At 42.9% G+C, this 12074-nt stretch overlaps 1 protein-coding gene across 3 annotated transcripts; it reads right to left on the bottom strand.

Annotated features, from left to right (window-relative positions):
* Positions 1–163: 163 nt before the first annotated feature.
* On the bottom strand, positions 164–10655 carry trabd (TraB domain containing). 3 transcript variants are annotated; one of them, XM_031564511.2, is made up of 11 exons: positions 10548–10631; positions 10182–10210; positions 9442–9506; positions 8945–9005; positions 5688–5854; positions 5335–5475; positions 4758–4868; positions 4046–4185; positions 3514–3686; positions 2724–2820; positions 164–2636 (listed from the first exon to the last, which is right to left on the bottom strand). In XM_031564511.2, exons 3-11 carry the CDS (start codon positions 9463–9465, stop codon positions 2465–2467), a joined length of 1086 nt encoding a protein of 361 aa, XP_031420371.1. In that variant the 5' UTR covers positions 9466–9506; positions 10182–10210; positions 10548–10631; the 3' UTR covers positions 164–2464. The 3 variants fall into 3 exon arrangements, with proteins under 3 accessions (XP_031420371.1, XP_031420370.1, XP_042559498.1); XM_031564510.2 differs by lacking the exon at positions 10182–10210 and having other exon boundaries at positions 10548–10655; XM_042703564.1 differs by lacking the exons at positions 10182–10210; positions 10548–10631 and adding an exon at positions 9644–10175.
* Between the last annotated feature and the right edge of the window lie 1419 nt (positions 10656–12074).

The following is a 12074-nucleotide window of genomic DNA, read 5'->3' as shown; positions in this document are numbered from 1 at the left end:
ATGCAAGGTCAAGTAATTCACAGGAGTCATGTTGCACTGATTCAACCCAATATTGCGCGCACATGCACGCACGCACACACACACACACACACACACACACACACACACACACACACACACACACACACACACACACACACACACACACACACACACACACACACACACACACACACACACACACACACACACACACACACACACACACACACACACAGACCAGAGCAAATTAAATGAACAAGCCAAGGCTAATACAGAGGCAATCTACAGGTTTAAAAGGCAGCAATGTATGTTGTATAAGGCTTTTTCCAAGTCACCAAACCCCACATCCAAGTCTATGGCCCATTACAGGATCTCTGGGTGTAGACATCCTCCCCAGATAGGAGCTCAATCAGGAATGAATTTGGCCCTGATAGTTCCACAGTTGGCTTGTACCATTTCCTGACCAACCGCACTTTAACCTGCAACTTTAAGATTCTACAGGTCATGTTACAACTCAAATAATCATAATCATACTCACTACATCTGTCAAGACAATTCATGCTTTCTAAATAATGTCTTATATTTTCAGAATTCCAAATTAATTGACCTAAATGTATTTTTATGGCATTGTGGCTCCAATCTCAAGACTGGGAGTTTAAATGGCTAAACTCTATTGCACCGACACAGAGGGTTTTTACATAATCTCTCCATAAAGATGGCCATGCAAACGTGAACACTGGATGTATTTTGAATTGGCATTAGTTCCATTCACACACCAGTTCAGAGCTCAGAACTAAAAGCTCGCTTTCCCTTCCAACTGAATGGTTGGTTTGCTTTGGGGGGGGGGGAAGTTGTCTAGGATGTAGTCTGTCCCTTCAGCTAAGTAAGTGTAACAGCCATGTGGGATAAATTGCCGGTAAAGGCCAGTGTTTGTCCTGGGGACGGCCTGTGTATATGCAGAATTCGCCCATCAATATGACCAAGCTGAAGTCACTCTTGACTGATCTTTCCCCGATAGAACCGGTCACCAGAAGTGGACCTGGTTCTGCTAGAGCACAGATCCAAGTCAAACTGGTTCCTAAGTCACCGCCACCAACCCGTTCATCCACCCGAAGAACAATCAACCTTGAGCAGTGAAGCATGAATAGAAGAGCCTATCACTTTGACAGTAGCATTTGACCAACCGGAATGGTCCGGAAGCACATTTTTATGAACCGTTGCTTTCTGCATGTAGTCACTCAGTCCTGACAGCAAAGTAAACTGAGTAACCGTGGGAAAATTGTAGGTGTACAACTTGTTCAGGTCCATCTGAAACACCACAGATATTTCACCCTCTATGCATAAACACATCTAATGACACTACAACCTGCCCAAAGGCTCAAAAGTCCAAGCAGTTGAATGCCTCACAGGTGTGTCTGAGACACCTCACAACCATTACATGATATAGGGCCAAAAGAAAAAAAGGCTGACACCATGTGTAGTGCAGCCAGAGCCCCTCCTTGTAATACATACTACTACACAAAGTTATACGTTTCAAACCTAAGGGTGCATAAAATAATCAACAGCAGGCACTTATCTGTTAATTCAACCAGGATCTACAGAAAGTGTTGCCTGACCATTACCATGCCGCTCTTCCTTAAGAAACAAGGGATTACAACTTTCCTTTACTCATAAGGGGAACACTATAAAGAAAATGATTTTTTCACCATCAGGTCTGCTGAATGGTTAGAATACTGACCAGATGAAGAAAAGCATTTACCTCCCTCACATAGCCTTCCCTCTATCCACCAAAATAAAAACAGTAAAAATGTATTCACATCAGAAAAAAATTAAGATAAAAAAGTAAAATAAAATCAACAAAAAGGACTTTGGTCATCTTCATGAAACATGGCCAGTATATAACTGTATAAGGGCAGAAATCGATTTCCATATTTGCAATGGGGTGAAATAATAACTACCAAATTAGTAGTTAACTAACTACTAACTACTTAACTAGCATTTTGGCAAAATTCTACAGGTTATGGGATGAACGCCAGTGGTCAAAGAATGGGGGGGATACTGCTGAATCCATGGTGACAATCACGACATGGCTGACATAAAAAAGACTGACATATCAGTCCAGCTAAACTAATGCTTTCCAGTTTGCAAGTAAGGTATAAGGTCTTTGTGCTACCCATCAGATGTATCCTAATGCATTTTCAATAAAAAAGCATTAACTGATACTCTTCTTGTTTTGAGAGAAAGAGACAGCACAGAATGAAAAGAAGAAGTAGTACTGTTCAGGTTCTTTGGCAGTACACGCCTGCATCTATGTACAGACATAGGACTGGATGAGGCTGGGGGTCAGGGTGGGGCCTGGGCCCACTGGTTCCCAGGGTTGTTGTGCCTCCCCCAGCTCATTTCCATTCTTTAAGGCTAATGGTGTCCGTGATAACGTCCTGTCCTGGTTGAGTGGGAGGGGCTTTTGTGTTGAGGGGTGGGGTCAGGCCGCAGGAGGCCGGATGTTCTCAAGCAGCGACTGGACAGCAGGCATGGAGAGGAGGGCGCGGCCAACACCCCCTCCCGCCCGGTAGCAGGCGTATCCCAGCATGCCGATCATCGCTCCCTTCAGTATGGTGCAGAACACCCAACCAAAACGGGATGGAGGTGCGACACTGAGGAGACGACAAAGGAGAAAGATGGGAATGATGCAGACATGATGAGATCAGTCTAATAGACAAACAATACTCACACGCACTTACCTCATGATTTCTTGAATGTTGAGCTCTTGGTCCCAGTTCTTCTCGATGCCGGGCACGTGGCCGATGCCCACTACACCAACCACCACTGCAGGCACTCCTGCAAGGCACACACACACACACACACACACACACACTCATATATATATATACACTTTAAAACACATGCATTAAAAAACAATAAACATATACACACACTTCAGACAAGACAAAAAAATAAAAACGCAAATGTAAAATGTAAAAATTACTTCAGACCTGTTCACACAAAACAAAAACAAAAAACGTACTGCACACCTTTAAAAATATATTCATTCATACATGCAGAACGATTCTAAACGTAAAGAAAACCATGCCATTACTGTTCATTGAGAAGTAATATGTTTTAAAAGCAATGAATTGATATGGTTTCTGTGCTCAAACTAACCCATGGTGCTAGTCATTACGTCTACTTACTAAGCTGCATCCAGCCTCTGACTGATCTCATTGGGACTTAAGTATATTACAGGGCACAGCAGTGGGACAATCGTAAATGTCAGAAGGAACAATTACAGGATAAACTGAATTTAAATGTCTACCAATTCAGCACCTAGTGAAGGCAGAGTTCAAAGTAGTGATGCCGATTCAAGCAGAACATTGCAATGATGAACAGGTCTCTTTTCAGGTCTCTTTTTAGATGACAAGCCAACCTTGTTTGTGGTAGAGTTCTCCACTACCACAGTTTTAACCCATTGTGCCATCGTTATTTGCAGAAGTGATGTCTAGCCGGTCACGTCACATATCAGGCCATACTCACTCTGATTGTTAGGGGGCGCCTCCACACAGCGAGCTGCCTGGTGGAGCGTGTGTGTAAGGTAGATGTCCCGCTCTGCTACAATGGTGCGGTGCAGAGCAGGGAACTCGCCAATCATCTCGGACATGGTCTGTTCCAGCAGGTCTTTCTGCTTGCACTTCTCAACATCCTCTTTACTTTGTACGCACACGCACAGGCACACGCACACACAAAAAAACCCAAAAGAGAACATTGAGAAAATATCAGAGGGAGCTGGTAAGAGGAAAACATAAAGACATAGAGAGAAGTCAAAAGATAATTATAGGCTAAATGAGCTAAAAATGATTTTGGACGATTTGGACCTCCTTCCGGGTTAGGCCCTGCCTACCTCTGGGTTGTATTCAAAAACAAATACAATTACAGCTAATTTTAATATCAAACAGATACAGATAATAGGTCCTCTGCACAACCCCGGTGTCTGTGCAATACCCTAGTGTTGACATGGCATGTGTGTGTACTAAAAGAATGTACAGACATATATGTATGTATTGTGTACCTTATAGGGTCAGACAGAAAGCAGAGACCCCAAGCCAGCCTGGCTTTCTGCCACAGACTAAGGGCAGCAATGGCACGCTTGAAAGTGACAGGAATGGGCCGGTCTCCCAAGTGGAACTTACAAAAGGGCACTTTACCTGCCTGTGGAACAGAGAGGGGAGAGGATCTATTTGTCAACATTTAACAATAAAACATTTAAAAAAACATGTCTGCGAAGTAAAAATGTACTTATAGCCTAAAACACTAGGTACTAAAACAGCAATGGTTGTAAACAAAAAAGTTGTCAAAAATAAGCTAACAAATCCTACAAAATAACACACTTACACACTGAATACTGTTTATATTGACTACACAGTTACTCTTCTTCCCCCTCGCCCCATAGAAGATAACAGCTGTATTTTTGCAATCCACCGAAAATAGAGGGAACCACATGGAGCCCACTCAGTAGGGGGCCCTGTCTCTTTTCAGACAGCTGAGAAAGAACATGATTTCATTTGCCTTTAGGGGTGTGCTTGGTACCCTAGCAGGGGACACGTCTGTGTGGGTATCAGAAATGTTGATGTGTCACGTGTGTGTATCTGCATCTATGTGCTACAATTATGTGTGTCTTAATTGGAGTGTGTGTAAGTGTGAGAGAGAGAGAGAGAGAGAGAGAGAGAGAGAGAGAGAGAGAGAGAGTGTGTGTGTGTGTGTGTGCGCACACGTGTGTGTACCTCTTTGAAAGCCTCTCTGAACTCTCCTCCGGGTGCCATGCCCAGCTGCTCAGTAATGTGAGCAGACACTTTCAGCAGCAAGATCTGCATCATGCCAGACATCACACCATTCTGACCACAGAGAGGTGTAAGGAGGGGACACAGACCAAAGGAGAGAAGAAGAAGAACGGAAGTAAATCACACACCAAGTAAAATGCCACGCAATTAATGATTCATTCATTCTTTCAACATGGGGCAGAAGCGTGTTGGTGTTTAGTGAGCTGGCTGTAGTTACAGCAACATATTGTGCATATTTAAGCTAATATGCTCACTATGTAACCTCTGATGCACCACATGCGCCCAGGACTGCTGACCTGCCTGTGGCTACCCTCCTTCCCTATTTAATGACCATACACATCATCCACTCTTCCTGGAGCACTCCATCTCATCCATGTTTTGCCCTGCTCATACTTCCAGTGTGCATGCAGTCTGTTGGAAGGCTCGCCGTCCCACCTGTGCTATGCCTCATAGTATTCTAACTGTGGCGGGCAGCTCTCCTGTTCGGTGGATTTCTCATATTTAGCCATGTGCGTCTCACCTGTTTAATGGCTTGCTGCACCTTCTCCAGGTTGATTTCTTTGGCCTCCTTCAGCAGTGTCCTCTCGTCCATCTTCAGCATAGACACGCGGTACTGACACAGTTCCACCACCACCACATCTGGTTGCACCGCACGGATCGTCTGCATCAGACACAGCGGGATGAGGATGAGTGGGGGAGGAGAGGGAGGGGGAGAGGGAGTAAGAAGAGGGAGAGGAGAAGCCAAATGGAAAGGAGAGAGCATGGAAAGTAAAAGTGGAGAGGAAAGAGAAAGCGCAAGAAAGGGAGAAAGGTCATTTCATCTAACTGTGGCAATATCATCACTATGCTTTAAAGAACATTAGCTCTTATTACCGTGGCAACATCATTCTTGCTACTGTCGCTGAAGTGGGCAGTGCCCACCAGGTAGACGATGCTGCCTTCGGGCGTGGACAGGCGGGTCACTGTTTCGGGAAGAACTGGGTTGACCTGCCGTCGCTGGGCCCGAACCTGCCACAGTACCTCTACTGCCTCAGAGTCCGCTAGAGAAAAAGAGAGGGAAAGGACATTTACATTTGCTGCTTTAAGCTTTTGGCTTGGTTGTTGCATTGTTAGAAATGTCTCTAGTTTTAAAGACTGTCATGAACAGGAGTGCAAAATGAGGGGAAAAGAGAATGGCAAAGGAGATGGCAGAGTGAAAAAGTGAGGTCAATGGATAAGTTAAATTAAGAGGGGGAGATGAGGAGTGAGAGGGAGAGAGAAAACAAGAACACTACATACAAACACAGAAGGCTCAAGCAAAAAAGGACACAGTGATTAAAGAAGGGGATTTCAAAAAAGCCCAAAACAACACATGCTGGTCTTTGGAAGCCTTGGTTTCACTCACCCATATCTCTAGCCAATCATGTGTCAGAGCAGGCTAAGTCAGACCAACATCACAATCCCCACCACACACACACACACACACACACACACACACTTCTCCCCAGGCTTCTCTCCACTCCCTCACACTGGCTAAGCCTTCTACTGTCTCTTTCCCTTGCTGTTCACTGAAGTGTATAACATCCCTCCTGTTCACTTCTGGGGTCTTGGAAAAATGTCCAGCCATAGTGGCCTATTTTAATTAGTGTCACTTTCTAAAAACATCACAAATGACTTTGCTCAAGCCTACACACCTCCTCCTCCAGCTGTGCTATATGTGTGCATGCATGTGCGCGAGTTGTGGCCGGGGTAGGGGGGGCATCTCGCATTCTTTAGTAAGCTTTTCCAAACATTCACACTACGCTCAAAATCCAGCACCTACTGCGGATTCAGAGTGGCAGGCAGGCATCCAGATTGTCTGTTTCTGCTGACCTGGGGGCTCATGCTCAAAACCTTGTGAAGAATTCATACTACAACATAGTGTACGCCACGCAAGACAGATGCGTAGGAAACAAAAAAAGAATGATTCCATCATTGTCTTTATACATCCCGATCAACGAGAAATTGAGTGCACACGCATGAGCACCACACTCAACTCTCTTTCCTCCCTCATTGCACAAATTTTAATACGCTAATGAATATAAATAGGCCTAGCCTACCCCCGTGTTTCCGATTGAGACAAAACAGCAAAACAGGCAAGAGAACATATTTCATTTGGTAATTTGTCAGCTGCTATTAATAACAAAAGAGAACGGTTAGTGTGGCAAGGGTGGCATTAGTCAGAGAGTCAGTGTGGTTTGTCAGAGAACCACACGAAATAGGCCCAATCTGGGAGTTGCCGAGGGCGTTTAGAAGCCACTTCTTTAACCGGGTAACCACGGTGTCTTGATGGGCAGTTGGGCACAAAAATTCTGAATTAATTGTGTCCCATCACACACCCTGTCACCTTAGGATAAAAGAATCATGAGTTGATCCAGGCCACCTTGCCACTATATTAGTCAGTCGCATTTCTACATCACAGATCATTTGCACGTTGATGGAATGAGAATGCTTTCGAGTAAAACATTTCAAATTCAACCTCCAGCGATGCATTTGTGTGTGTGCAGTCAATCACTCCAATTACACTGCATCTCTGGCTGCAACTTGCACTTCAATGTTAGCCTGGTCAACCACATCATATCAGAACTTCATACACCTGGCTGACATACGGATGAACCTGTCCTATCCTAACCGGTTCCTCTGGACTGCCCCTGTTGTCAAGAAGCCCAGTATGGTACGCACTTGAAAGGGAAAAGGCAAATGCATGACTCCTTGCAGCATCGCACTCTAAAGCTGGACACAATTCAGCACAAACTTCCAAGAGGACAGCTCTTGGAAATCTGAAGTGGTTGATAATCAAGTCATTGTCATCATGGAACAAAAAAATTTTAAATAATAAATCAGCACTGTCTCTGAAACATACGTACCATTATAATTCTGCCACTGGCAATATCCTGTACAAGGCTAAAGCTGCGATTTTTATTAGACTGTGTAATGCATAGCATAGCATTTACGCATGCTTACATGTCCATTTATTTGTCATTTGTATTATTTCCAATAAAGTCCATGTGTCAATACTGTGCAAATAATTGTGAAGGCATACAGACTCGTAAACTAGTAATGTTAGCAGTTCCGCTGTATATCCTCTAAGTGTCGCCAACTGATAAAACCCATTAGAAATGTGCATACGCCAAACATGAAGTAGGCGTGGAGGAACGCACACTCACGTTCACTTCACTCGACACATCCGACCATGAGCATGAAGGACGACGTACGCAATGTTTTTGTGCATACGCTACGCAACGCAATGTTTGTACACGAGGCCCCTGTTAACTAACGGAGAGTAAAATCATAGCTTCCAAACCACGGTAGGAAAACACTTAAACCTCCACACTCCCAGAGCCTTTAGCCATGAGTGGAGATCTGATGTGAAGCTCAGAATTCGCCACACCTTGAGGGATGACTCAGTGACCAACCACAGGAGTGAAAATAGTCACAAATCACAGCAATGTGATGATGACATGAACCAGCCTTAGGTTCATACAAGGGCTGTGTATTGGCAAGAATCTGGTGATAGGATACGAATCATGATACAGGGGTTATGATTCAATATATTGCAATAAACTGCGATACTGCGAGCAAGGCGCAAAACATAATATAGCACATTATACTCATTTGGTGGTCAGAGTTGAATGACTCTGATTACTCAACATAATGACATGACACAATGATTTTTACAAAACAGTTTAACCAGAGGTAGGGTATATGCATTAAGGCAGCAGTGTAGAATCTCAGGGTAGAAATTCTTCTATAGCTATTTTGCGGCATCTTCTCAGTAAATCTGTTGCCAGCAAAACAGAATACGTATATGCACATCTAGTTTTTCCAGAATCATTTTTGGTTTTCCTGACAGTTCCAGGTCTGGATATAAGGGCCGTTTTTATTTTACTTTGATCTGCACAAGACATTGTTATCTGTCCTACTGTTAAGTAAATCCCATTAAAAAAAGCTTAAACGACTCACATCTTAAGCAGCTCTCACTAAAATCCAGACACATTACATAATCACTCACAAACGGCACAGTCTGAGTGTGCACAGTACGTCTCTGCGCTATGGCTACAAAACAACAATCATATGTTTAAAAACGTCACTCAGTCAAAACCAATACTCACAGAGTTCTAGAGGAAATCTGGATTGGCTGGATTCATCCTCTGAAGGACCCATGGACTCATCCTATAGGAGGACAAGACAGAGATGAGAGCACATACCGGTGGTTGAGAAAGAAAGAAAGAAAGAAAGAAAGAGAGAGAGAGAGTTCTCTGTACATATAAAAAGTGTAACATCTGGGTGGGTTCCAGGTATGTCAGATGTCAACTTCCCATTTTACCTATTGTAGATAATACCTAAAAGGTACTTAAACTGATATAAAAGATACTATTAAGGCAGAGACTATGTGTTTTGTATAGATAGTTAGCTATTTTATTGAACCTGAAGGACATTTTGTCAGAGGTATAATTTAGGCATAGATGAGTCTGACTTGGCTAGACTATACAAATTGGTCAGACCTTCAATGTGAAAATCCAAAGTCCACCTCATGCGCGTCAGTGACAAAGCCAGACATCCATCTCTTTCAAACTCATATGACACACTGTTCCCTCGGTCAATTTACCTCGGAGGTAGAATTCTGGTCCATGGTCCAACCTCAGGGGCTCTTCTTAATCTTAAACTCTGATTCTAGTAATCCAGAACAAGAGAGATGCAACATTACAGACAGTAGTATTTCTAAATGTGCATTTGCATTGTCAGTCATCTTTCTATGTTAACTTATTCCAATCATGTTACAATTAGCTCTATCAAGAGTTGTCACATACATATGCCAAATCTGTGTCTACCACTCTTGCTGTATGCTAGCACCGGTTCTCTTTCGGTCACTTCGTGAGAACTATCTAGTTCCCCTATGTGTGAACTGTCTCACTCCGTTCCCACGGAGAATCGAGATTTCAAAGAAACCGGGCGTTTACTAATCAACACATCATTAAGATGTAACTGTCCAGTTAATGACAAATAACACTGCCTCCTGTCATACAGCGGGGGACCGCATAACCAAAGACAGCTAGCTCGGTGGCTAATTTAGCTGAATGTGGATGGTCATTGGACCACGTTTCCTTAAGAAGTGTGACAAATCCGGATGTCAAAACACTTGGAGTGTGAAGACGGCTTTATTTTACAAAACAGTTTACAAAAAACATCCAACCTATGTCTTCAAGAATAATTTCTTCACCCACTTTTTTCAAACAAGCTGAAAGTACCAGCTAGCATAGAAAGACTTTCCTTCATGTATCTGGCTAAATTGCTAGCAAGCGTCCAGGTCACCGAGCCAGCTGACGCAGGCTAACCAAGATTACTCACCTTAACGTTGCTAACAATCTGCTGAATACCTAGGTGAACAAATAACAGTAACCAATAACTTCAAAACACTATAAACAAAATTCCCCCAACCAAAAGATGAACATTACGAGTAAGCGCACCTTGCACTTTCATAACTAAATCCCTGCTCTACTGATTACCAATTAGATGTTAGCTGACATTAGCCCACAACCAGCTGGCTTGCAAACAACTTCTACTTCCAAGTTGAACAAAGTTGTGATATCTACGTATTACAAAGGAAGCACATTTATTGGTAAAATATTTCCTAAATACTAATAATTTGTAGTAAAACTCACACTACTTATCAGACTGTCAAATGCAAAACATACGATTAAAAAACAAACTTACGACAGCTAGTCTAAGCAGCTTGTCTCAACATGTCCTGTTCCAGCCACTACGGCTACACTAATGCATCGTGGTACCTGTAGTTTTGCAAGCAACACAAGGTGACGTATACTATTGCGTTCTAAAACCTACTAGTAAAAGTTACCCAACACAGATAATACAACCAATAACAACATAATCGTATAGATCCAACAGCTACATTTTATGATATAGACGTTTTCGCTACATTTTGTACAGTTAAGATTGCATGCTGCCCTCTGCTGAAATCACTGAACTTCACGAAAAATGTACCATCTATCAAGTCAGAGGTTCTTAGCAGTATCAATATCATTCTCCATTTGACAAAAACATGAATAATGTAAACATCCCGTTTGCAGTTTGCACTGACCAATGAAACTACTGATCGGAGATAAGCAGTTATATAGCCGACCGTGTTTTGCTTTAGCTGATCATAAAACAGTTAATTGATGTTAATGGAAGGCGCACATCCCTGGTACACCCCCAATATCTGGCCTGGCGGCAATAGCCCTGCAAAATTGATAGGACTTTCAGTAGCAAAACGGATAATGCAAGCACATCCATCCATACGGGCCACATTAGGTTTGTTTTCTTCGGTTACGTGTAACAGCACATCGTCTCATAATTCACCCACTTGAAGGCCAGTTCAGATCATATGGATTTGAAATTACAATACTTACAAAGGTGTGCAGTGAGTCACACTATGAAAATATCAGCATCCTTACAAATGGATAAAAGCAGCTTCACTGCACAAGAGGTTTAGAAAAGATTTAAGTTTTATTGAGGGGCAGGGAATGAGGGGATCTGATTTTGTTTAATAGAAAGCATTTTTATAGTGCCATTAAGAGGCTGAAAGAGACACGAGAGAAAGAGACAGAGAAAGCAGACCGAGGGAGAGACAAACGAGAGGAATCTGTACATTATAAAACCAACAACTGACAACCAAAGAACACATATTGCCCACGATTACTTTGAAAAGTCAACCTTTGTATTTCTACATGTTCAAGAGCGAGAGAAACTGCATCTCATCTGGAAAGTACATTCGCTGTAAAATGATGCTTAACCGTGGGCGTGCCCCTCACTGCATCAGTTATTGAGAGAGCAGGGCTCTCTACAGTCAAATTCGATGGATGAGGGTCGAGTTTGAGCAGAGTGAGGTATAGGTTTGGCTTCATTCAGTCTTGTTCTTCCAGCAGACAGGTTAGAAGGGGGGGGGGGGGGGTTGTTTTATTTAATCTGATAGCGTTGGAAGGGAAGTGGTGGGTACAAAAAGTATACGGTTAAAAAAATATAACAAAAGTGAAACTCTTTAAGATCATGTCCTGTGTCTCATCCTCCTCCTGTATATCAGCGACATGACTTCCATCCTTTTACATTCTCGTAACTTTTCAAAGGCATCTGATAGAGCTTATACTAAAAAAAATTAAAAATAAAAAGTTGCACTCAGTGATGGGGACAAACTTAAAAGTCTACCTGCCTAAATCTGGATTAGCATAGCGTGTAGTCCGGGGC

The sequence above is a fragment of the Clupea harengus genome, chromosome 3, assembly GCF_900700415.2.
Source record: "Clupea harengus chromosome 3, Ch_v2.0.2, whole genome shotgun sequence".
Taxonomy (NCBI): Eukaryota; Metazoa; Chordata; class Actinopteri; order Clupeiformes; family Clupeidae; genus Clupea; species Clupea harengus.
The sequence above is the reverse complement of the archived record's forward strand: the minus strand, read 5'-3'. Positions and strand labels throughout refer to the sequence as shown.